Here is a 22,536-nt window from a genome sequence, read left to right as displayed (position 1 = left end):
TGAGACCCCCAAGGGAAATACTGATTATCTTGAGGCAATTAGAGAACTGAAAGCTGAAATAGCTGTAATGAAGAAAGAAGCTGAGACAAGGGAAAGCAGACTAACAGAAGCAGAAAACAGAATTAGTCAGACAGAGGATGAGTTAGAGAAAACAAAGAAAGAGGTGAAAGAGCTTAAAAAGAGATTGAGAAACACTGAAAACAACAACAGAGACATATGGGATGATCTCAAAAGAAGTAACATTCGTATAATTGGCCTGCCAGAGGAAGAAAGAGAGGAAGGGGAAGCAAACATTCTAGAGGAAATAATAGAAGAAAACTTCCCAGACCTGAATAACAGAAAGGATATCAAGATTCAAGAGGCCTAGAGAGTACCAAACAGAATCAACCCAGACCTGAAGACACCAAGACACATCATAGTCACAATGAGAAGAAGTAAGGATAAAGAAAGGATCCTAAAGGCTGCAAGAGAGAAACAAAAAGTCACATACAAGGGAAAACCCATAAGATTATCTGCAGACTTCTCCACTCAAACTCTAAAAGCCAGAAGGGAGTGGCAAGATATCTATCGAGCCCTTAATGAAAAAGGGTTTCAACCAAGGATAATATATCCTGCTAGACTTTCATTCAAACTAGATGGAGGGGTCAAAACCTTCTTAGATAAACAACAGTTAAAGGAGGCAACCATCACCAAGCCAGCCCTAAAAGAGGTTCTAAAAGACCTCTTATAAATAAGAACATCACTATAATACTTGCAATATATCAGAGGAAACAAAATTTTTTTTGAACAATGGCACTACAATACATTAAATCCATAATATCAATAAATGTCAATGGCTTAAACTCACCCATCAAAAGGCACAGGGTGGGGGGATGGATCAGAAAACATAACCCAACCATATGCTGCTTGCAAGAATCCCATCTGTCACAACAAGATAAACACAGACTTAAAGTGAAAGGATGGAAAACTATCATACAGGCTAATGGACCACAAAAAAGGGCAGGAACAGCCATTCTCATCTCAGACACGATAGATTTTAAATTAAATAAAGTAATAAAAGATAGGCAAGGACATTACATAATGACTAGAGGATCAGTCAGCCAAGAAGACTTAACAATTATTAACATCTATGCACCCAATGAGGGACCATCTAAATACATTAAGCACCTACTGAAAGAATTTCAAAAATACATCAATAGTAATACAATAATAGTGGGAGACTTCAATACCCCACTCTCACACTTAGACAGATCAACAAAGCAGAGAAACAATAAAGATATAAGAGAATTGAATGAAGAGATCGACAGACTAGACCTCTTGGACATTTTCAGACTCCTCCACCCCAAAAAACTGGAATATACCTTCTTTTCAAATCCACGTAACACATACTCAAGGATAGACCACATGTTAGGCCACAAAGACAGCATCAATAAATTCAAGAGCATTGAAATCATCCCAAGTATCTTCTCAGACCACAGTGGAGTAAAACTAACATTTAACAACAAACAGAAAATTATTAAAAGACACAGAATTTGGAAACTAAACAACATACTCCTTAAGAACCACTGGGTCAGAGACTCACTCAAGCAGGAAATTCAAATGTTCCTGGAAACTAATGAAAATGAAGACACAACCTATCAAAATATTTGGGACACAGCTAAAGCAGTACTGAAAGGGAAACTTATAGCCATACAATCACATATTAAACACCAAGAAGAAGCTCAAATGAATGACCTTACTGCACACCTCAAGGACTTAGAGAAAGAGGAACAAAGGAACCCTAAAGCAACCAGAAGGACAGAAATCACTAAAGTTAGAGCAGAAATAAACAACATCGAAAATAAAAGAACCATACAAAAGATCAATGAAGCCAAATGTTGGTTCTTTGAAAGATTAAACAAAATTGACAAACCCCTAGCCAGACTCACCAAACAAAAAAGAGAGAAGACTCAAATTAATAGAATTGTAAACGATGGAGGAGATATCACAACTGACACCACAGATATCTAGAGAATCCCGTGAAACTTCTATAAAGAACTATAAGCCACCAAGCTAGAGAATCTGGAAGAAATGGAACAATTCCTAGAAGCATATGCCCTTCCAAAACTGAACCAAGAAGAACTACAAAATCTAAATGCACCAATCACAGACAAAGAAATTGAAACCGTTATTAAGAATCTCCCCAACAACAAAAGTCCTGGACCACATGGCTTCGCAAACGAATTCTACAAAACTTTCAGGAAACAGTTAATACCCATACTTCTTAAGCTATTCCATAAGATTGAAGAAACAGGAATACTCCCTTCCACCTTCTATGAAGCCAACATCACCCTGATACCAAAAGCTGATAGGGACAGAACAAAAAAGGAAAACTACAGACCAATATCTCTGATGAACATAGATGCCAAAATATTAAACAAGATCTTGGCCAACCGGATACAGCAACATATCAAAAAGATTGTTCATCATGACCAAGTGGGATTCATCCCAGGAATGCAAGGCTGGTTCAACATCCGTAAGTCAATCAATGTCATTCACCACATCAATAAAAGCAAAGCCAAAAACCACATGATTATCTCAATAGATGCAGAGAAAGCCTTTGACAAAATCCAACACCCATTCATGCTCAAAACTCTACAAAAAATGGGAATAGATGGGAAATTCCTCAAGATAGTGGAGTCTATATATAGCAAACCTACAGCCAACATCATACTCAATGGACAGAATCTGAAAGCATTCCCCTTCAGATCAGGGACTAGACAGAGCTGTCCACTGTCACCGTTACTCTTCAACATAGTATTGGAAGTTATTGCCATAGCAATCAGGCAAGAGAAAGAAATCAAAGGAATAAAGATTGGAAGGGAAGAAGTCAAGCTCTCACTATTTGCAGATGATATGATAGTATACTTAGAAAGACCTAAAGAATCCAGCAGAAAATTACTGGAAGTTATTAGGCAATATAGCAAGGTATCAGGCTACAAAATCAATGTACAAAAATCAGTGGCATTTCTTTATGCAAACACTAAATCTGAAGAAGAAGACATCCAGAAATCACTCCCCTTTACTGTTTCAGCAAACTCAATCAAATACCTAGGAATAAAGTTGACCAAAGAAGTGAAAGACTTGTATGCTGAAAACTATGAGTCGCTACTCAAGGAAATAGAAACTGATACCAAGAAATGGAAAGATATCCCATGCTCATGGATTGGAAGAATAAATATCATCAAAATGAATATTCTCCCCAGAGCCATATACAAATTTAATGCAATACCCATCAAAGTTCCACCAAGCTTCTTTAAGAGAATAGAACAAACACTACAATCATTTACCTGGAACACGAAAACACCTAGAATTGCCAAAACCATCTTGAGGAAAAGAAACAGAAATGGAGGCATCACACTCCCAGACCTTAAACTATATTATAAAGCCATCATCATCAAAACAGCATGGTACTGGAACAAAAATAGGCACACAGACCAGTGGAACAGAATTGAAAGCCCAGAAATAAATCCCAACACCTATGGGCACCTAATCTTTGATAAGGGGGCCCAAAGGATTAAATGGAAAAAGGAGGCTCTCTTCAATAAATGGTGCTGGGAAAACTGGGTTGTAAGATGCAGAAGAATGAAATTGAACCACTTTATCTCACCAGAAACAAAAATCAACTCCAAATGGATCAAAGACCTAGATGTCAGACCAGAAACAATCAAATACTTAGAGGAAAACATTGGTAAAACACTTTCCCACATACACCTCAAGGACATCTTTGATGAATCAAACCCAATTGCAAGGAAGACTAAAGCAGAAACAAACCAATGGGACTACATCAAATTGAAAAGCTTCTGCACATCCAAAGAAACTATTAAACAAACAGAGAGGCCCCTCACAGGATGGGAGAAGATCTTCACATGCCTTACATCAGACAAGAAACTAATCACCAAAATATATAAAGAGCTCAGCAAACTTAGCACCAAAAAAGCAAATGACCACATCCAAAAATGGGCAGAGGATATGAACAAAACATTCACCTCAGAGGAAATCCAAAAGGCTAACAAACATATGAAAAACTGCTCTAAGTCACTGATTGACAGAGAAATGCAAATTAAGACAACACTAAGATACCACCTCACTCCTGTAAGAATGGCATACATCAAAAAGGACAGCAGCAACAAATGCTGGAGAGGATGTGGGGACAGAGGAACCCTTTTACATTGCTGGTGGGAATGTAAATTGGTACAGCCTCTGTGGAGAGCAGTCTGGAAAACTCTCAGAAGGCTAGACATGGACCTTCCATATGATCCAGTAATTCCTCTCCTGGGGTTATACCCCAAGGACTCCATAACTCCCAACCAAAAACAGGTGTGTACTCCTATGTTCATAGCAGCACAATTCATAATAGCTAAAACCTGGAAGCAACCCAGGTGCCCAACAACAGATGAGTGGCTGAGAAAGCTGTGGTATATATACACAATGGAATACTATGCAGCTATCAAGAACAATGAACCCACCTTCTCTGACCCATCTTGGATAGAACTAGAAGGAATTATGTTAAGTGAACTAAGTCAGAAAGATAAAGATGAGTATGGGATGATCCCACTCATCAACAGAAGTTGAGTAAGAAGATCTGAAAGGGAAACTAAAAGCAGGACCTGATCAAATTGTAAGTAGGGCACCAAAGTAAAAACCCTGTGGGTGAGGGGTAGACATGCAGCTTCCTGGGCCAGTGGGGGGTGGGAGTGGGTGGGAGGGATGGGTCACAGTCTTTTGGTGGTGGGAATGGTGTTTATGTACACTCCTAGCAAAATGTAGACATATAAATCAGTAGTTAATTAATATGAGAGGGGGAAAATCAGTTGTATGTCTCAAAGTTTCTCAGAACACAAACTGAATCTGTTTAATATATAGGCTGTGTATTTGATATGCAGACTCTCTCAAAAGCCTAGACCAAGTAGATTAGAAGCATCCAATAGCACAGCTATATACAAGATACTGGATACTGTACAGCAAACCCTAACAAAAGGACTTTTCAAAGTTAACCCAATTACCAAATAATGTGATGATAACATTAACTATCCATTGTCTTTTTGAACCCTAAGACAGCAGGAACCTCACATCTCCACTATAGAGCCCCAACTTTCCCCAGTCCTGGAACCCTTGGATAGGGCCCACTTTCCCGTATGCCTCTTCCAATCCATACCAAATAATATTGCATCCGCCGATCACAACCTAACCAACGCAATGATTGCCACCTCAACATGCTTCACCTCAGACTGTGTCCAGAGACTTCACATGTGGAATGACAACCCTTCAGCTTCATTACTCGGGTGAGACCTTTCCTTTTATAGTACATTCTAATTTCATCTCAGGTGGTTCACTTTCTAACAAAGTCCCATAACCTAGATATACACCAGTTTCTGTGAGAGAGAGTATATGTTCACACGTATCCATAAACTACTGCAAAATATATACCTGAAAGCAGAAGTACACTAGAGTTTGCAGTGAGTACCTCCCTAACACTTCCTCTCCACTATTCCAAGCTTTGGATCCACGATTGCTCAACAATTTGTCTGGCTTCATATGTTTAACTCTCTTTTCAATCACCAGGTTCCAGATGCCACCAGGATACTGGCCAGGCTTCCCTGGATTGAAGACCCCACCAATGTGTCCTGGAGCTCAGCTTCCCCAGAGACACACCCTACTAGGGAAAGAGAGAGGCAGACTGGGAGTATGGACCGACCAGTCAATGCCCATGTTCAGCGGGGAAGCAATTACAGAAGCCAGACCTTCTACCTTCTGCAACCCTCAATGACCCTGGGTCCATGCTCCCAGAGGGATAGAGAATGGGAAAGCTATCAGGGGAGGGGGTGGGTTATGGAGATTGGGTGGTGGAAATTGTGTGGAGTTGTACCCCTCCTACCTTATGGTTTTGTTCATTAATCCTTTCTTAAATAAAAAATTTAAAAAAAAAAAAGAATGAGACTGAGGTCACATGGAAGGCAGGGAATTATGTTAACCAGTTTCAGGGCGATTCCTACCAGGCCTGAACAACTTTCTACCTGGACACCTACCCTTTATTATTTTTTTTCAAGCTGTGCATGGCACAAGCTGACTGGTTACAAACAGAGTTCACCAAGGTGCTGATAGTATCAAAGGGTGAGAGCAGATTGGTTACAGAGTCCACCAAGTCTTCTACTTGGGATACTGGAATGTGGAAACTATTTTCTCTCCATCATTCTTTTGCCTGTGGATTTTTCATTTCACCAGAAGGCTACCAAAAGTCGTGTTCTCCCAGGTAGCCATAGTCAATAGACTGTTTCCTCTTATCAACAGGTGTGGTGGTGACTTTTCTGAAACCAACACTTGATAATGCAATTAAACCTATCCTCTTCTCTTTAATGACTTTTATTTAGGATGTCCTTCCAAATCTGAAGCACAATAATATTGTGAATACCTTGTCTTTACGACAAAATATTCTCATGTGTCATCCTTAGTTAGCTTTGTAATTTTGACATCCACAAACAATACCAGACTCATCACTTCATATCAAGGGCACCAGCATGATTAGCACTGGTGGCCTTAACCTTGATCACCTGGCTGGAGTGCTACTTGCCTGTTTCCCACTCTTTAGTTCCTCTTTCTTCCCTTTTCACATGTACTCTTGTGAAGAAAGGTGCTACAGAGAGCACACACTTTGGGGATCGTGGTTATGCTATGCCTTCTTGTGGGCAGATGAAATACACACATTATTTGTAACTCCTTTTCATAGGAGACCTATCCTCCATTCTCCCCAGTTACTTATTTAATCATTCATTCATACCAATAGGGGTACAGGTATCTTTATTTGATACGTTGCGTTATAATCCATATATTACCCCCTTTTTTTGGCTGCCATAGGGGTTTCACTGCTCCAATCTGAATCATTCAGATAGATGGAGAGAGAGAGAGAGAGAGAGAGAGAGAGAGAGAGAGAGAGAGAGACATCACAGCACCAAAGCTTCCTCCAAAATAGTGGAGGGAGGCTAGGCTTGCATCTTGATCATAAACATATCCCAGCAGGCTCCCTCTGCAGGCGAACTGTTTTGCTGGTTACATATAGTTTTACTGCTTGAGTTGTTCCAATTCTGGTTTGTTTGTCTGCACACATTTTTTATTTATTATTTTTTATTAGTAATGTAATATTGATTTACAAAATTGTGAGATAACAGGGGTATAATTCCATACCATTCTCACTACCAGAGAGATCTGTGACCCCATTCCCTCCACTGGAAACTATAGTAGTTCTCCCAAGGTCACAGATATGGGTTGACAACTACTTCTATAACTGTCTCTCTATATTTATATATATTTGTCCATTTTTTATGGTCCTGCCTTCTCTTCTTTTTTTAAAGATTTATTTATTCCCTTTTATTGCCCTTGTTTTTTATTGCTGTAGTTATTATTGTTGTTATTGATGTCACTGTTGTTGGATAGGACAGAAAGAAATGGAGAGAGGAGGGGGAAGACAGAGAGGGGGAGAGAAAGATAGACACCTGCAGACCTGCTTCACCACTTGTGAAGTGACTCTCCTGCAGGTGGGGAGCCGGGGGTTCCAACTGGGATCCTTACACAGGTCCTTGTGCTTTGCGCCACCTACGCTTAACCTACTGCGCTACTGCCCGACTCCCCTTCTGTTCCTTTCTAAGTCACCCCTACACCTATTACTATTTCCATTTCTCTGGGTCTTAGGGTCTTGATGGAATTGGAGTTCAGAGAGCTCTGGTCATCTTCCCTTATCATTGCTCCCCCTCTGGGGGGTTTGGATCAGAATTCTTTTGGGGCCTGCACATATTTTTATATTCCTTGATAAAATATAAGGATTTTCAGACTTCCCTACCATGCATCTATTTCTCCAACCAACACTGATTGGGCATCATTAAAGAGTGATGGAACTAGAGAGAAGATGCCAAATGAGCCTCCCCCAAGGAATCCACAACCTCCTGAGATTCCCTCTGTTACTCCCTGCTTAGAGCTCTCTCTCCTCACACCTCCTCCAGTCCTCACCTTTCCCAGGGGCCATCCTTACAGTTCCTGGAATAAAGCTCAGCAGTTTCCATTCCCTAGCCTCCAGGGTAAGATATTGGAAGTGTTGTCCTTATCTTGCTCTGAGGACAAGAGAGACACAGAATTCAAGTACTCTGTAGCCACTTTCAGACAGTGCATAGAGGGAAGGAGCATAGGAATTGTCTCTTCTTGGACCATGGTTTTTCCTTGAGCTTCCCCAGCAATAATAAAGGAGTATGAGGGAGAGGAAGTTATGGAGCTACAGAGATGGAAAGAATTCAAATAGAGTAGAGGAATGGAGGCAGGGCTGGGCTCTTTAAGCTCAGTGACAGATCCAGAAGCTGATGTCCCTTACTCAGGCCTGGCTGCCCCTCCCTTCCCTCTGTCCATAGAGTCCTCCTCCTAGACCAGTTACTTCCTCAGTTTTTTGCTATCAGAGATTTTGTGACAGAATCAGGTCCAGCTTCTGCTTTCCTCTCCCCAGTGGGCACCATACATCTATCTGGTCTTTTCCATCATCAGAATCAGCTTTGGAGTGACATGGCCTTGAGAGCCCCCCATCTGTTCTTGCTCCCTGCCCTACTGGTGCTCCTGACCTCAGGTGAGATGGAGGGGTGGTGGAGAGGAGGGAGAAGGAGAGGAGCTCTGCCCTCTGGAGAGGGCTGGCCATGGGCATGAGCTATGAGTGTGGGTCCCAGCTATTGTTCCTGGTCTCTTTTCTCCACTTCTGGGAGAGGACTGAGTGGTCCAGCCAAATCCTGAGCTAGAGATTTGTTATCCAGGATTCTGGGGAGATGCGGCTAATCCTGAGATGCTTCATGAAGTGGTGGGAAGGACACTTGCCTTGCAGTGCCAGTACCCTCCTGAAAAAGGACCCTACAAGAGTAAATCATGGTGTCGCCAGATCGCTCCAAACAGTTGTCAGAGGGTAGTGACCACCTTGCAGCCAAGGGAAGCAGTTAGCAACTCGAATACCATGATCTGGGATGCTCCTGATGCTGGCATCTTCATTGTCCTCATGATTCAACTGAAGGAGGAGGACTTGGGGACCTACTGGTGTGGGAGATATAACTCCTCCAAGAACAAGATTGATATTTTCAGAAATATCACTGTGGTCATGCCTCCAGGTAAGTTCCTTTCTTTCTTTGAGAAAAGGCTTTCTCCTTCCCAGGGCCTGGGGAAATGTCCCTCCCTCCCTCTGTCTCCAGCACCCCAGATGCCACAAGGTCTTCAGCTCTGGTCCAGGGGAGCTTTCAGAGCTCCTGTTGTAGGAAACCTCCAAACTCCCCTGAAGATTCCTGTTAGGGGCAACTTCTCACCTTATTTGCAAGGCCTGACCTCTGCTGGTGGTATGGGGGACAGTGTCATCAGGCTTACTAGATAGGACTTAAGAGTTTCACTCTGACACTGTTTCTTTTTCTTACACACATACATACACACACACACACACACACACACACACACCACAGCAGCTCTGGTGTACAGACACAAATCACCAAGGGTCCCCTAGGGACAGTCTTTGAGTCCCTTACTTTCTCTCACTGCCTTGGGTGGGGTGGGGAGCCCATTCTGTCTTCTGGGACTCTAAGTAGTCACTGTCATTTTGTTTTCTCTTTAGCTACTACTTCTTCTCCTGTGAAAATTTCCACAACGTTTTCCCCAAGTACAGGTAGGTCTGGAATCTCAGTGGGGGTGGGGGTACTGGAGGGGGTGGATAGAATCTCAGTGGAGGTAGGTGGAGAGAAGAAGGGTGGCCATGTAGCTTGAGTATCCTCATATTCAAGGAAGGGGGCACCAGGCCTACATGTCTGAGGCTGGTGGGGAACTACATTCAGGGCTTGCTGAGCTTCAGAAGCAGGGCAACACATACTCATGAAATGGCTGCAGCATTATCGGACCTATGGGTAGAGAGGCCTCTTTCCAGGCACAAACTTCTGGCTTACCTGCTCTGTTGCACACCAGATGTGGGGGGGGGGGGGGCCCAGAAGGAATGTTCTGGGGCAGTAGGAGTGAGTGGACTGGCTCTTTCCCTGTGTAATTAGCAAGAGACATTACCAGAGATCACCAGGGGACTATCCGTTTATTGAACAGTGAAGTATGGTTTATAAGGGTTTGTAGGAGGAAGTAAGTTATCTATTCCATATATAGTTTTGGAGAAGAGGGGCAAAGAGTAATAGGGGGTGGAGAAAAGGTCAGAGCATCCTTAGTAAATGTTGAACAATGGGCTAAGTTGATCAAAGGAATGAAAGAAGCAGGGTTATCAATAACTAGCAGACAGAGAGGAGACTTAAGAGAGGAGAGAGATCACGTAGTATTAGAAGGTCCAGAGTGGGTGGAGAAGTAAAGAGGATGTCCCTGGTTATAGTTTGACAGAGCAGAACAATGATATGTGGGCCATGTATGTATGATCAAAGAAGATGGACTTCTATTAACTTCTGAGTAATCGAACCAACTGGTTTGAGAACAAGGAAATGGGCTGCATGCAGAGTCTTTTGTAAAGCAGGGAGGCTTACAGAGGAGACATTTCCTGGTGGTCGTTTTCCCTCCATGCTCAATCTCAGGTAGAGAGAGAGAGAGAGACTGACAGAAAAGTCGTGCCATCCAGGCTCCCACTTTTCAGTAGGAGGTCCCACACTATGCTCAACCATATCCTCATAAATTCCCTACACACATCACAACAGCTCTGGTGTACAGACACAAAGCACCAAGGGTCCCCTAGGGACAGTCTTTGAGTCCCTTACTTTCTCTCAATGCCTTGGGTGGGGTGGGGAGCCCATTCTGTCTTCTGGGACTCTAAGTAGTCACTGTCATTTTGTCTTCTCTTTAGCTACTTCCTCTTCTCCTGTGAGAACTTCCACAACGTTTTCCCCAAGTGCAGGTAGGTCTGGAGTCTCAGTGGGGGTGGGGGTACTGGAGGGGGTGGATAGAATCTCAGTGGAGGTAGGTGGAGAGAAGAAGGGTGGCCATGTAGCTTGAGTATCCTCATATTCAAGGAAGGGGGCACCAGGCCTACATGTCTGAGGCTGGTGGGGAACTACATTCAGGGCTTGCTGAGCTTCAGAAGCAGGGCAACTCATATGCATGAACTGACTGCAGCATGAAGATAACCATGGGTATAGTGGGATTCCCAATAGTAACAGCTGTATTGGAAGACACAGGTGGCAGAATGCACATATTGCCATGCACAAGGACCTATGCTTGTGCCCCTAGCCCCACCTGCATAAGTGAAACCTCACAAGTGATGAAACTGTGCTGAGACCTGTGTGTCCCAACGCTACCCCTCATATCTTACCAGTTTCAGGAGAAGCTGTTCCCCTTGGGATCAGCCGGGACTTAGGCCGGTTATAAAAATTCTAGGCCTCAATTACATTCTGCCTGAGGAAAGGAGCTTAGTATCCACTCCAGTTCTTCTCATTGTTGTGAGGTCAATTCCACTCTTTCCTAGCTCCGTGAGAAGTCATTGTCTTGTGTTTTTTCTTCTTAGCTCTGACCTTTTACTCAGAGGGAACTTCTGATCCACCTTGTTGTAATATCTCTGAGCACAGGTAACTCCAGGGTCCCATTGGGAAAGAACGGTGTCGGGTGGGGTGGACAAAAATTCCTGCAGCCTCAGAGTCAGTGAGAGAGATCCAAGGATTCTTTACAAAGGTCCTAAGTAATTTCACTAGAAGTAGTTTGGCTGCATAACTAATTGGCAAGAAAGGTAATATGGTCATGAAAGAATAAAGGAAGAAAGAGATAAAAAAAAGAAGCATTCAAAAGGACATGATGTTTTTGTGTGTCTAGACTTATGTATGTATTTATTCATGGTAATACTGTGCCAATATTTCATGCTCATAAAAGAGAAAAGTATTAAAAAGTAAAGAGGCGCATTACAAAAGGTAATGACAATCTCTCAGTATAACAAATGGCTTGCAAGGGAATTTTGAGTAGGGGACCATTCAAAAAGATATAATGAAACATGAAAAAATTCATAACCAAATTAAGAAGGCAAAAATTGCCAAACAGTTTTTAACACACGTGTGTAGATTGATGCCAAAAAAATCCTGTAGTACAAAAATTGTTATTTTTCTCTTCTTTTTTATTGAATTTATTTATAAAAAGGAAACATTGACTAAACCATAGGATAAGAGGGATACAACTTCACACCAGAACTCTGTATCCCTTCCCCTCCCCTCATAGTTTTCCTATTCTTTAACCCTCTGGGAGTATGGACCCAAGGTCATTGTGGGATGCAGAAGATGGAAGGTCTGGCTTCTGTAGTTGCTTCCCTGCTGAACATGGGCCTTGCCAGGTCGATCCATACTCCTAGCTGGTCTCTTTCCCTAGTAGGGTGGGGCTCTGGGGAAACGGAGCTCTAGGACACATTGGTGGGGTTGTCTGTCCAGGGAAGTCTAGTTGGCATCATGTTAGCATCTGGAACCTGGTGGTTAAAAAGAGAGTTAACATACAAAGCCAAACAAATTGTTGCCCAATCATGGACCTAAAGGCTAGAATAGTGCAGATGAAGAGTTCGGGGGGCCCTCTATTTTGTAGATAGCTAGTAGTCATATTTTAGTTATATTCCATAGGGCCTGTGGCTATACTAGTGTTGTTTTTGTTTGTTTTTTGCCTGAGCCTGAAATCTGATATGCAGGTGGATCCTAATTATTGTCTGTGGAGGTAAGATCATGGTTGGCAGAAGGACCAGAAAGCTGTATCAGGGAAGAAGAGTAGCTCCCAAATATGGGAAAGGTATATAAATATTGTTGACTGTAAACCCCATCAATTTGATGTGATCTGGGCCCATATTCAGCTTAGGAGCCTATGTGACCTCTGCATCTCTGTAGATCTGAGCTCACATTCTGTGGTTATAAGTAGGAATGCTCCAAGCTGCCCCAATATCAGGATTCATCTTCCTCAAGTGCAGCATAGAGTATATTGTTCAGCCTCCCTTAGGAGGATGGAACATTCTCTACCATTGTTGATCCAAGTTGAGAGCAAGGTTCTATGGGGGCCCACAAAGGGGTCCATTGTGTTGTTCCTGATAGGAATGACTGGTAACAATGGAGAGAGGGATTTATTCAAGGTTTAGGCCCATCATGTCTGTTTGGGAATCTCAGGACTCCCCGAGTAGGGCCCTAGCTGATGGGGTAGCCTGATAGTGACTAAAGAGTCATCGTTAAAGTATGCCAGTCTCTTGCCCTTATTCAGCTTTTGCAGTCCATGCTTTGATGAGGTTATTTTATTATTTTTTAAAAACTGCTATTCTTTTGTGAATTCTACCCAAGTATTTGCCTACCTACCTAGCCTTTTGTTTACTCATAGAAATATGCTCTTTTTTTGGGTGGGGGTAATTTTTTGCTAATGAAACTTATCAGAATTAGAAAGCCAGAGAATGTTAAGTGAGGTCATGTACTACACATGACCTTTGAACAACATGCCTTTAACTGCCTCGGTCTACTTCTACTTATACATGAGTCCTTTCCTGTAAATATTGCCTAGCTGAATTTGTAAGTACAGACACTCACTGATACTTAAAGTAGATTCTAAGGTAAATGCAGATTTCTGATAGAGAGGGTATATAAGTCATCTCTAACCCCTGTTGATACTAGAAAGTGATATAACATCAGTTTGTGAAGAGTTTCTTATTTTGTCACTAGAAACATGAAAATAGCAAGTTAGTTCTCTCTTCTAAGAAACAGTCGCCTTGTGGTTAATTATGTGGTAAAAGTGCTGGTGGTGAAATTGTTCCAAGTGGAAGGACCTCCTGGTTTTTCAGGATGGTTGAGATACAGTGTGCTGTGTCAGGGTTCAGACAGGAAGTTGGGGAGATAAAATGGGGAAAGAACACAGGTCATTAACTTTTGGGACCAGAGAAAAAAGACAGACAGGACTTCTGTAATGAGACCAGATGGAACCAGAGGAGTGTGGGAGCTGGTGTCTATGTTGATATATGTGGAACGGTGGGTGTGAAAGAGTGACTGACTCTGACTGGAGACTTCAATAAACAGCCCATGAGAGGAAGCTGGATTTCTGCTCAAAGGCCTTGAGAACATCAGAGCCTCCCCTCCCTTGTCAAAATAGAATGTAACAGCCTGGGTCACAGTGCTCCAGGGGACTACAAGGCTAAGCAGTGGGGGGACTGATGGAAGTGGGTGGCCATAGGCAGCAGATATCCTAACGGTTATTCATCATTCCTGAGTATACCCATGTGATGACTGGCTTATAAATTATTACTTCTCTAATAAAACAGCAGCAGTAGCAGCAGCAACAACAACAATAATAAGGAATTCCTGAGAGAGAATTTCGAGCCAAGATGGCAGCTGACTAGCAGGTCCTATGTTTTCCTTATTGCTACCATTATAAAAATGATAACATACATGGGAGAAAAAACTAGTATAGAAATGAGCTTGAATCACAGACAAACTATCAACAAAAGGAAGAATAAAAGCCTAGAAGTTATGTGACAAGAACAGAGAGACTGACAACTAAGGTAAAACCCCACTTTCCAGTTCAGTCCCACACCACCAGGCCAGGCTCCTAATGCTGCAGACACCTGCTCTACTGAACTGTCAGTATGGCTGCCTACCTGGCTCAGTCACTGGCCTCTCATCAGTGGTCTGCCAATGGAGTTCTGGCATTTAGATCTAATTCTTGCTTGTTTATAGGATATCTAAAATCCTATTGCATTTTTTTGTGCTTTGATGTAATAATTACACTTCACATAATGGGTCTAAGCATGTGTGTGTGTGTCTGTTTCCAATCTTCCACATAGACAACGTATAGACCTTTTAAAAAAATCTAAGATATTTCCTTTTTCTGTAGTTCTGAAAGATTTGCATTTGTTCTTCCTTCAAATATTCTTTTATTTTCTCTCTCTTGAAGTTCTTTTTTTTTAAAGTTTAACAAAGATGAGGAGGAGGAGGGGGAGGAGAGATGGTTATGTGCTTGTCTAGTGAGAAATATGGAGAGGTTGCTAACTTTGACGAAGCAACAGGTGACCAATGTGTCTTTAATTTTTAACCAGCAAAATAACTGTATGTAAAGGGAAGTAGGAAAATAATCCACTTTTAAATAGGCACAGTAAGTGAAAAGGATGAAATAAAAGGGCCGAAATAAGTCCTAATATAAAAAGTTTCAATAAATCTAACTGGACTCATTGAGCAGGATGCAAGTAGTAACACTGAGTTTCAGTTTCTAAAGATTTCAGCAATGTGTTGTATACAAGACATACACTTACAAAGACTTTAAAAGGTGGAAAATAAAAAGTCAAAAACATATGCCAGGCTAATATTAAGTAAAATAAATGTTTTGTTTGGAATATCTTAATGCTGAACAAAATAGAATTTAAGGCAAAATAATATTGTGAGAGAAACACATAAATACTGGCCAAAAAAGTAAAAACTAACAAGAAAAAACAACTTTTCTAAACATGTGTACCTTAATCTATGTTCATAGAATGGACAAGCAACATTGTCTGAGAAGCAAGGAAGAAAACTTAACAATTACTTAGAAGAGTCACACTGCTCTTGAAAATCATAGACCAATTAGGCAAAAAATACACAATACAATTTAAATTCTAAATCAGAAAAATCAATAAATTCCAATTATGATGCATATTTATGCAAGATTTACAAATGTTATATATTACTATATGTGTTTATTGTGATATGTGATAACTTCAAGTATACTATATGTGTGGCTATGTATTAAGCTGTTTTCTACTATACAAAAATAAAATATTGAAGGTGGGGGTAGATAACATAGTGGTGATGCAAACAGACTCTCATGCGTGAGGCTTCAAAGTCCCAGGTTCTGTCCCTCACACCACCATAAGCCAGAGCTGGTTAGTGCTCTGGTAAAAAAAAAAAATACATACATATACATATTGAGCAAAACATTATTTTTAAGTATATGAAGTGTTTTTCAACACATGTTATTCTAAATAGGTAAAATATGTAATGCACACTCTTTCTATGCATACAGAGAAAACTTACAAAACTAGAACACATGTGAAGAAATGAAAGATGCTTGAATGAAATCCAAAGGTTTCATTAATGGGCTATATTCTTAAACATTAAACAATAGGTTAAGTTGCATAGAAGTAAACCTAAAACAGCATTTTTGAGAACTAAATAAAACTTATTAATGTATGCTGTATAAATCATTAAGTATAAAAATATATTTCAGTGATATAAATACTACATAAAAATTTATGGAGTCTAATATTTAGAGAGGAAAATTAGTAGCTTTAATCTTATTAGTTGGAAAACATAAGAGGTTAGAATAAATGAAGTTGACATTAAACTCAGGTAAATGGATAATGAGCAACACAGCAAATCCAAAGAAATATTAAGAAGGAAAATAATAAAGGTAAGGACTTGAGACCAATTAAATAGATGTTTTAAAAATAAAAAATAATATAATTCATAATTGAAATGTCTAATAAAAATAGATCTGTGTTTGAGAAGACTGATGAATATAAAAGAAGAGCAAAACAATCAATAGAAAAAAGAATAAAGTAATCATAACATATGGTAAGCTTTTCTGTTGTTGCATTTCTGTTTTTGGTAGAGCACTGCTCAGATTTGGGTTTTGGTGGTGCTAGGGACTAAACTTGGGACCTCTGGGGCTTTAGGGATGAAAGTATGTCACTAAATTGTTGAGATAGCTCCCCATACCAGAGATTTTTAATAGATAAATTCTAAATAAATACTGCTAGTTTCAAAACCTAGAAGTGAATTCCTTAAAAATGTAAAAAGTTAAGATGAGCACAAGAAAAATAAAATTAGGTGAAAGTGATCAAAACAAAAGTATCAATTGCTGGCTTAAACTAGTTTCTAAATCCTACTGTTGAGAAGATAATTCTTGAAATGGCTTTTAAATGTTTTTTCACACTAAAAGTAGATTTAGTGATATTAGTTGTTTGACTTGAGTAGACTCATGCCACAGTAATGCTAATTCTACATCATTTTCATTGCATTCTTATTTTTGTGAATGTGGACACCAAAGGTTATTTACTGAATAGTAGTGTATATGTTAATTGACCTGTATAACACAATAGGAGAAACTGACTTGGATAAATTAATTAATATCAAACATACTGAAATGTTAGATAAAGACCTATTCTCACAGTAATCTGAAAACTCAAGTGATTTTAGAATTATCACCTATATTTTTTTTAAAAAAAGATTTTATTTATTGATTGATGAGAAAGACAGGAGAAAGAACCAGACATCTCTCTGGTACATGTGCTGCCAGAGATTGAACTCAAGACCTCATGCTTGAGAGTCGAATGTTTTCTCCACTGTGCCACCTTCCAGACCACATCACCTATCTTTTATGAAACATTTGATTAATATTTTATCCAAGATGATGCAGAAAATAGAAAACAAGCAAAACCAGCTTCCTTTAAGAGGCTGATGTCAGCTGAATTTCAAAAACAATTGAGAATAATAGAAGAATTATATAAATTAAATTACAGGCATTTTCCTTTGATATATGTAAGATTCAAAGCCAAATAGTAGCTTACTGAATTTAACAGTGTGTTATAAAAGAATATGTTATGGTCCTTTAGGGTTTATCCCAGGGCTAAAATGATAGTTTAAGTTCAGAAAATATATCAATGACAGGGAATCGGGCAGTAGCACAGTGGGTTAAACACACATGGCACAAAGGGCAAGGACTGGCTTAAGGATCCTGGTTTGAGCCCCTGGCTCCCCACCTACAGGGGAGTCATGTCACAAGCGGTGAAGCAGGTCTGCAGGTGTCTGTCTTTCCCTCCCCCTCTCTGTCTTCCCCTCCTCTCTCCATCTCTCTGTCCTATCTAACAACAACGGCATCAATCACAACAACGACAATAAAAAACAAGGGCAACAAAAGGGAATATATATATATATATATATATATATATATATATATATATATATATATATATATATATATCAATGACAACAAATTCAATTAACAAACCACAGGGAAAACTTTCCTCATATGGATAAAAGCATTTGGAATAGGTCTACATATTTATTACAAGGAAAAACTCTTAGTAAAGTAGAAATAAGAAGAAATTGTTTGATAAAAAAGGTAAACTAATGACTACATAAACATTGCTAAGTGGAGAAAGCATGAATTTTCCATAAGGATTTCCAAAGGTACCACTGATACTCACACAGTACTAGATGTTCTGGACAGCACAAGCCAAACAGCAAAGGGAGAAAAGTTAGAGAGGAAGATGAGAACGATCATACTTTGAGATGGTGATCATCTACCTATAAAAAAATAATCAGAATCCATAAGCTAAAATAAAAAGAATCCATAAACTATTAATTCTCAGAGTTTTAACAAGACTTCCAGATACAAAGTCAACTGATGTAAATATTTAATTGTATTATAACAAGGGCCTGGAAGTGGCATACCCCGTTGAATGCACATGTTAGTTATAATGCACAAGGACTGAGGTTTGAGCCCTCAGTCCCCACCTACAGGGGCAAAGCTTCACCACTCACAAAGCTTTCCCTTTGCAGGTAGGGAACAGGGACTTGAACCTGGGTCCTTGTGCTTTGTAACAAGTGTGTTCAACTGGGCATGCCATCATGTGGTCCCAATATATATATAATATTTCCAGGACAAATAAATGTCACTAAATTTCTCTGTAGGTTTATCAGACTTTTAAATCAACAGTTAAAGTGGTCATTTGAAAAAGGAGAAAGAAATCTATGATCTTAGGCAAGAAAATAGTATTAAGCTGTCAATATCCCTTCAATAAAAAGACTAAGTATAATCTCGAACACAATTCAGTTTTCTACAAACAAGCTTCATCTACCAGGAGATTGACCCAGGGGCACTACATGATTCATCCACCCTTCTCTTTCTCTCACAAGGAGCCAAATCTACCCCTCTTCTGGGGTTCCAGCTTCCCCCATACCACTGATGGCCATGCTATGTGGACTCTTTGTGACCAAGGTTCTGGGACTGTCAGTCCCTGTGCTGCAGATGCCAGGTAGGTAAAACTGGGTTTGACTAGAGTGGTGTGGGGTTGGGGAGATGGTGCAGTGGAGCAGAGGACAACTGTCCTAGGTAGGCAGGAAGAGCAAGCCAGAGAGAACAGAGCTAAGAAAAATTACAATTGAGCTGAATTTAAACATTTGTCGTTTTTCTGTTTCTGCCTTTCACTCTGATGAGAAACAAGTCTCAGAGAAAGACAAAGGGAGGCCTTCCTAGAGGACCATTGTCTTATCTTAATTAACCCCCCCCCCCTTTTTTTAACCCTGAAAGGAATTAGGGAGATAACTAAGAATGGGGAAGAAAGTTTAGGACTGGGTGAGATAACTCGCCACATAGGGTATGTGTCTTGCCATGAATTCAGCCTACCTAGGAGGAGCTTTGCTCTCTTTCTCTCTCTGAATGAAAAAGTGAGCTGGAGCAGTGAAACAGTACATTCATGAAAACCTGGGTCCACACAAAAAGCAAGAAAGGAAGAAAAGGAACAATAAAGGAAAGAAGAAAGCAAGGAAAAAAAATAAAGGAAGGCAAAAATAAAGAAAGAAAAAGAAGAAAGGGGAAGAGATGAGCCAATAACAGGGATGGTAGGAGAAGAGGCAAGCAAAGAAAATGGGCAAAGGATTCAGTTCAATTTATGAGTTTCCTCGTAAGCCCCCTTATCAAGGTCATGAGGACCTGGTTGGGAGCAGCAGTGATAGGTTCTGGTTGTGCTTACTCAGACCAGGCCCAGCACCCTGGCCTGCATTTAACCTCATCCAAGGATCCAAAATGATACCCATTCTCCTTCTTCTGCTCAGCCACAGGAATCTGCTCCTAAGCATTAAGCTGAATGACCATGTGATAAGTCACTGTGACACAGACTATTGGAGATGGCCCCCAGCTCCTAAATGATTTTTGAAGACCCTGCATTTTAGCACTGAGCCCTCTGAGATCCACCCTCCTTAAAATCCAACCTTCTCTCAAGATTTCATCACAGAAGGTTTTGCTGCATCTAGTTAACACCTCCTGGTATACAGCTCAACACCCATCCTAACTCCACCCCGTCCTTTTCTCATCTGGGCAACCTGATTGCTAGCCTTTTTTGTTTCTTGCTTCTGTACTACCTGAACATTCCAGTATTGTATTTTCTCCAGTTCTTGAGTTCAAGTCTTTGGATTATGTGTTGTGGATAACTGAGGGAAAAGGCTCATGAATATCATTGGCTTTTCTCTTCTTCTACTCTTCAAACATTAAAACAAGATAATTTAAAGGTAAATCATAAAATGGAAAATAAAGAAATCTGTGACAAATGATCAAAAATCTGAGTGATTCTTAGAAGTTTGAAAAACATGGTTGGGATGGGACACAGTCTTTTGGTGGTGGGAATGGTGTTTATGTACACTCCTATTAAAGTGTAGACATACAAACCACTATTTAATTAATATGAAAGGGGAAAAATTGATCATATGCCTAAAACTTCTCAAAACACAGACTGAGACTTTTTAATACATAGGCTGTCTTTGATATGTTGACTCTCTCAAAAGCCTAGACCAGGGAGAACAGAAGCAACTGGTAGCACAGCTATATATAAGATGCTGGGTATTATACCCCAAACCCTAACAAAGGGACTTTTCAAATTTAACCCAATCACCAAATAATGTGATGATAACAATAACTATCCATTGTCTTCTTGAACCCTAAGTGTTGGGACTATGTGTAAGCTTGATAGAGCTTAGGGAGAACTACTTCCATCCTTGGATGGAGGTCTGAGAAGATACCCTCTTGGTTAGTCTCTGTCAACTGAGGTGAGCAAAGGGGAGAAGCTCAGACTTAGTTCTTTCCTTCTTGACTCTCAGGCCCACAGAAACCCCAATACTTCTCCCCATTAACTGCAGGCCACATGGCTGCCTACTTTAAGATTCACCTACTTAAAGTCACCTTACCTTCTGATCACAGAGAACACACCTTATTACACAGTCCATCATACACCTCAGACCCCAGACAAGAGAAATTCCAAACTATATGGCCTTTTGATATCCATCTTCTCTCTGTCTCACCCTACTGGTTTAACCCCTATGCTTCTCTCAGATACCTTTAGATAATTAAGTTGCTTGCGTCATGGAGAATAACTGTCTTGTATCTCATCAATTCCTGTCATACCAGCCCCCTACCATAAGGGCAAGCCGACCTTTAAGAAACCTGTAATTTCTGACATATTTCAATAATAATTCCCTTTGTTTGGTTTTCTATTCAACTCATGTCCACCTGCTAATAAACGAGACCTGAGACCTGAGACTTGAGATCTGAGTTCTGAGCATGCTGCAGGTATCCGTGGTGTCTTTACTCGAGAAAGAACCTGTCGTTTTCTCCGGGGCTGGCTTCATGGGTGGGTAACAGATGACCACAAACACACGGCTGAGCTCGGAATGCAGTTTAATCTTTATTCACAAGTGAACAAACAGTCCAACACCTAAATCACCACACCATGTACTCCTCCATCTTTCTCCTCCAGCGGCAGAGTCGAACTCAGGAAGTACGTAAGATAGGGGGCAGGGAGAAGTGCAAAACTAGCAAGGCCTAAACCAAATCTCCTGGAGGCGGGGGGAAGTGAGACCAAACCAATGTAACAGAGAGATCATGTAAATAGACCACAATGTAAAGCAATGTAACAGAAGCAGAACTAGATCCCAGAAGCAGAACTAGAATCATACCAACAATTCCCCCTTTTCTTTTTAACTAATTGACCATAGTATCAGGAGTGTGGGGTGAACAGAAACCTATATCATACAGGCATTTTTAAAAAGAAACTGGCACAAACATGGAGGAACAAGTAAGCGAGCAACAAGAACCAGTGTGCTGCCAAGGGAAGGCCTGAGGGGCCATTTTTTGCCTCTGTGGGCAAGGCTTATCAGCTAAAGAACATTTCCTGCCTCTGTGGGCTTTTCTTGCCTCTGGGGGGCATTACTTGCCTCGACGGGCATTTTTTGCCTCTGTGGGCACTACCTAGCATGGAGGGAGGATATGGCCTAGAGTCCCAAGGCAGCTAGCTGCAGTCAGTCTTTGAGAAACCCAGCAGCATAAAGGGAAGCTGCTATTTTTGTGCAAAGTGTCCAAGAGTTGTAGCAGTAAGTCCGATAGAAGTGCCAGACCAAAGCAGATGTCCACAGAAGAATGACAGGGGGTGGAATGTTGTATGAGGAAGGTCAGCTGCTGGAATTCTGCATTTCTGTAGAGAACTTGACAGCTGCAATTCACTTACTTATGAAACAAAACTTGTAGCAGGTTAGAAGTTTACCACAATTGATAACTCTATTACAATTGGAAGTCTTTTTTAGTATGATTTTAAGGTTGTTTAAAGTTTAAACAATAAAATGTGGAAAGGTAAACAGAAGAACCATGGAAAAAAAAAGCCTCAGGCATGAGAATCATTAGCATAACCATTGTGCAATCTACCATTTCTAATTGAGAAGGTATTTGAGAGCTTTACATATCAACATCTTATTTAACCTTTTGTTATACCCATTCAAGATG

At 40.6% G+C, this 22,536-nt stretch overlaps 1 protein-coding gene across 3 annotated transcripts in view; it reads left to right on the top strand.

The window, feature by feature from the left end:
- LOC107522877 (trem-like transcript 4 protein) overlaps positions 1 to 20,325 on the top strand; it is a 33,297-nt gene extending 12,972 nt beyond the window's left edge. The window contains exons 3-9 of one of the 3 annotated variants that reach the window (XM_016191147.2): positions 8,525 to 8,641; positions 8,823 to 9,167; positions 9,659 to 9,709; positions 10,868 to 10,918; positions 11,525 to 11,585; positions 18,906 to 19,024; positions 19,824 to 20,325. In XM_016191147.2, the coding sequence (XP_016046633.2) occupies positions 8,525 to 8,641; positions 8,823 to 9,167; positions 9,659 to 9,709; positions 10,868 to 10,918; positions 11,525 to 11,585; positions 18,906 to 19,024; positions 19,824 to 19,843 (764 nt within the window). In that variant the 3' untranslated portion in view covers positions 19,844 to 20,325. The remainder of the gene's footprint in view (positions 1 to 8,524; positions 8,642 to 8,822; positions 9,168 to 9,658; positions 9,710 to 10,867; positions 10,919 to 11,524; positions 11,586 to 18,905; positions 19,025 to 19,823) is intronic. The other 2 variants (XM_060189781.1, XM_016191148.2) reach the window with 2 other exon arrangements.
- Positions 20,326 to 22,536: the final 2,211 nt, after the last annotated feature.

Source organism: Erinaceus europaeus, chromosome 4 (assembly GCF_950295315.1).
Source record: "Erinaceus europaeus chromosome 4, mEriEur2.1, whole genome shotgun sequence".
Classification (NCBI taxonomy): domain Eukaryota; kingdom Metazoa; phylum Chordata; class Mammalia; order Eulipotyphla; family Erinaceidae; genus Erinaceus; species Erinaceus europaeus.
Note: the sequence above shows the minus strand (reverse complement) of the source record. Positions and strands in the feature narration are given on the sequence as shown.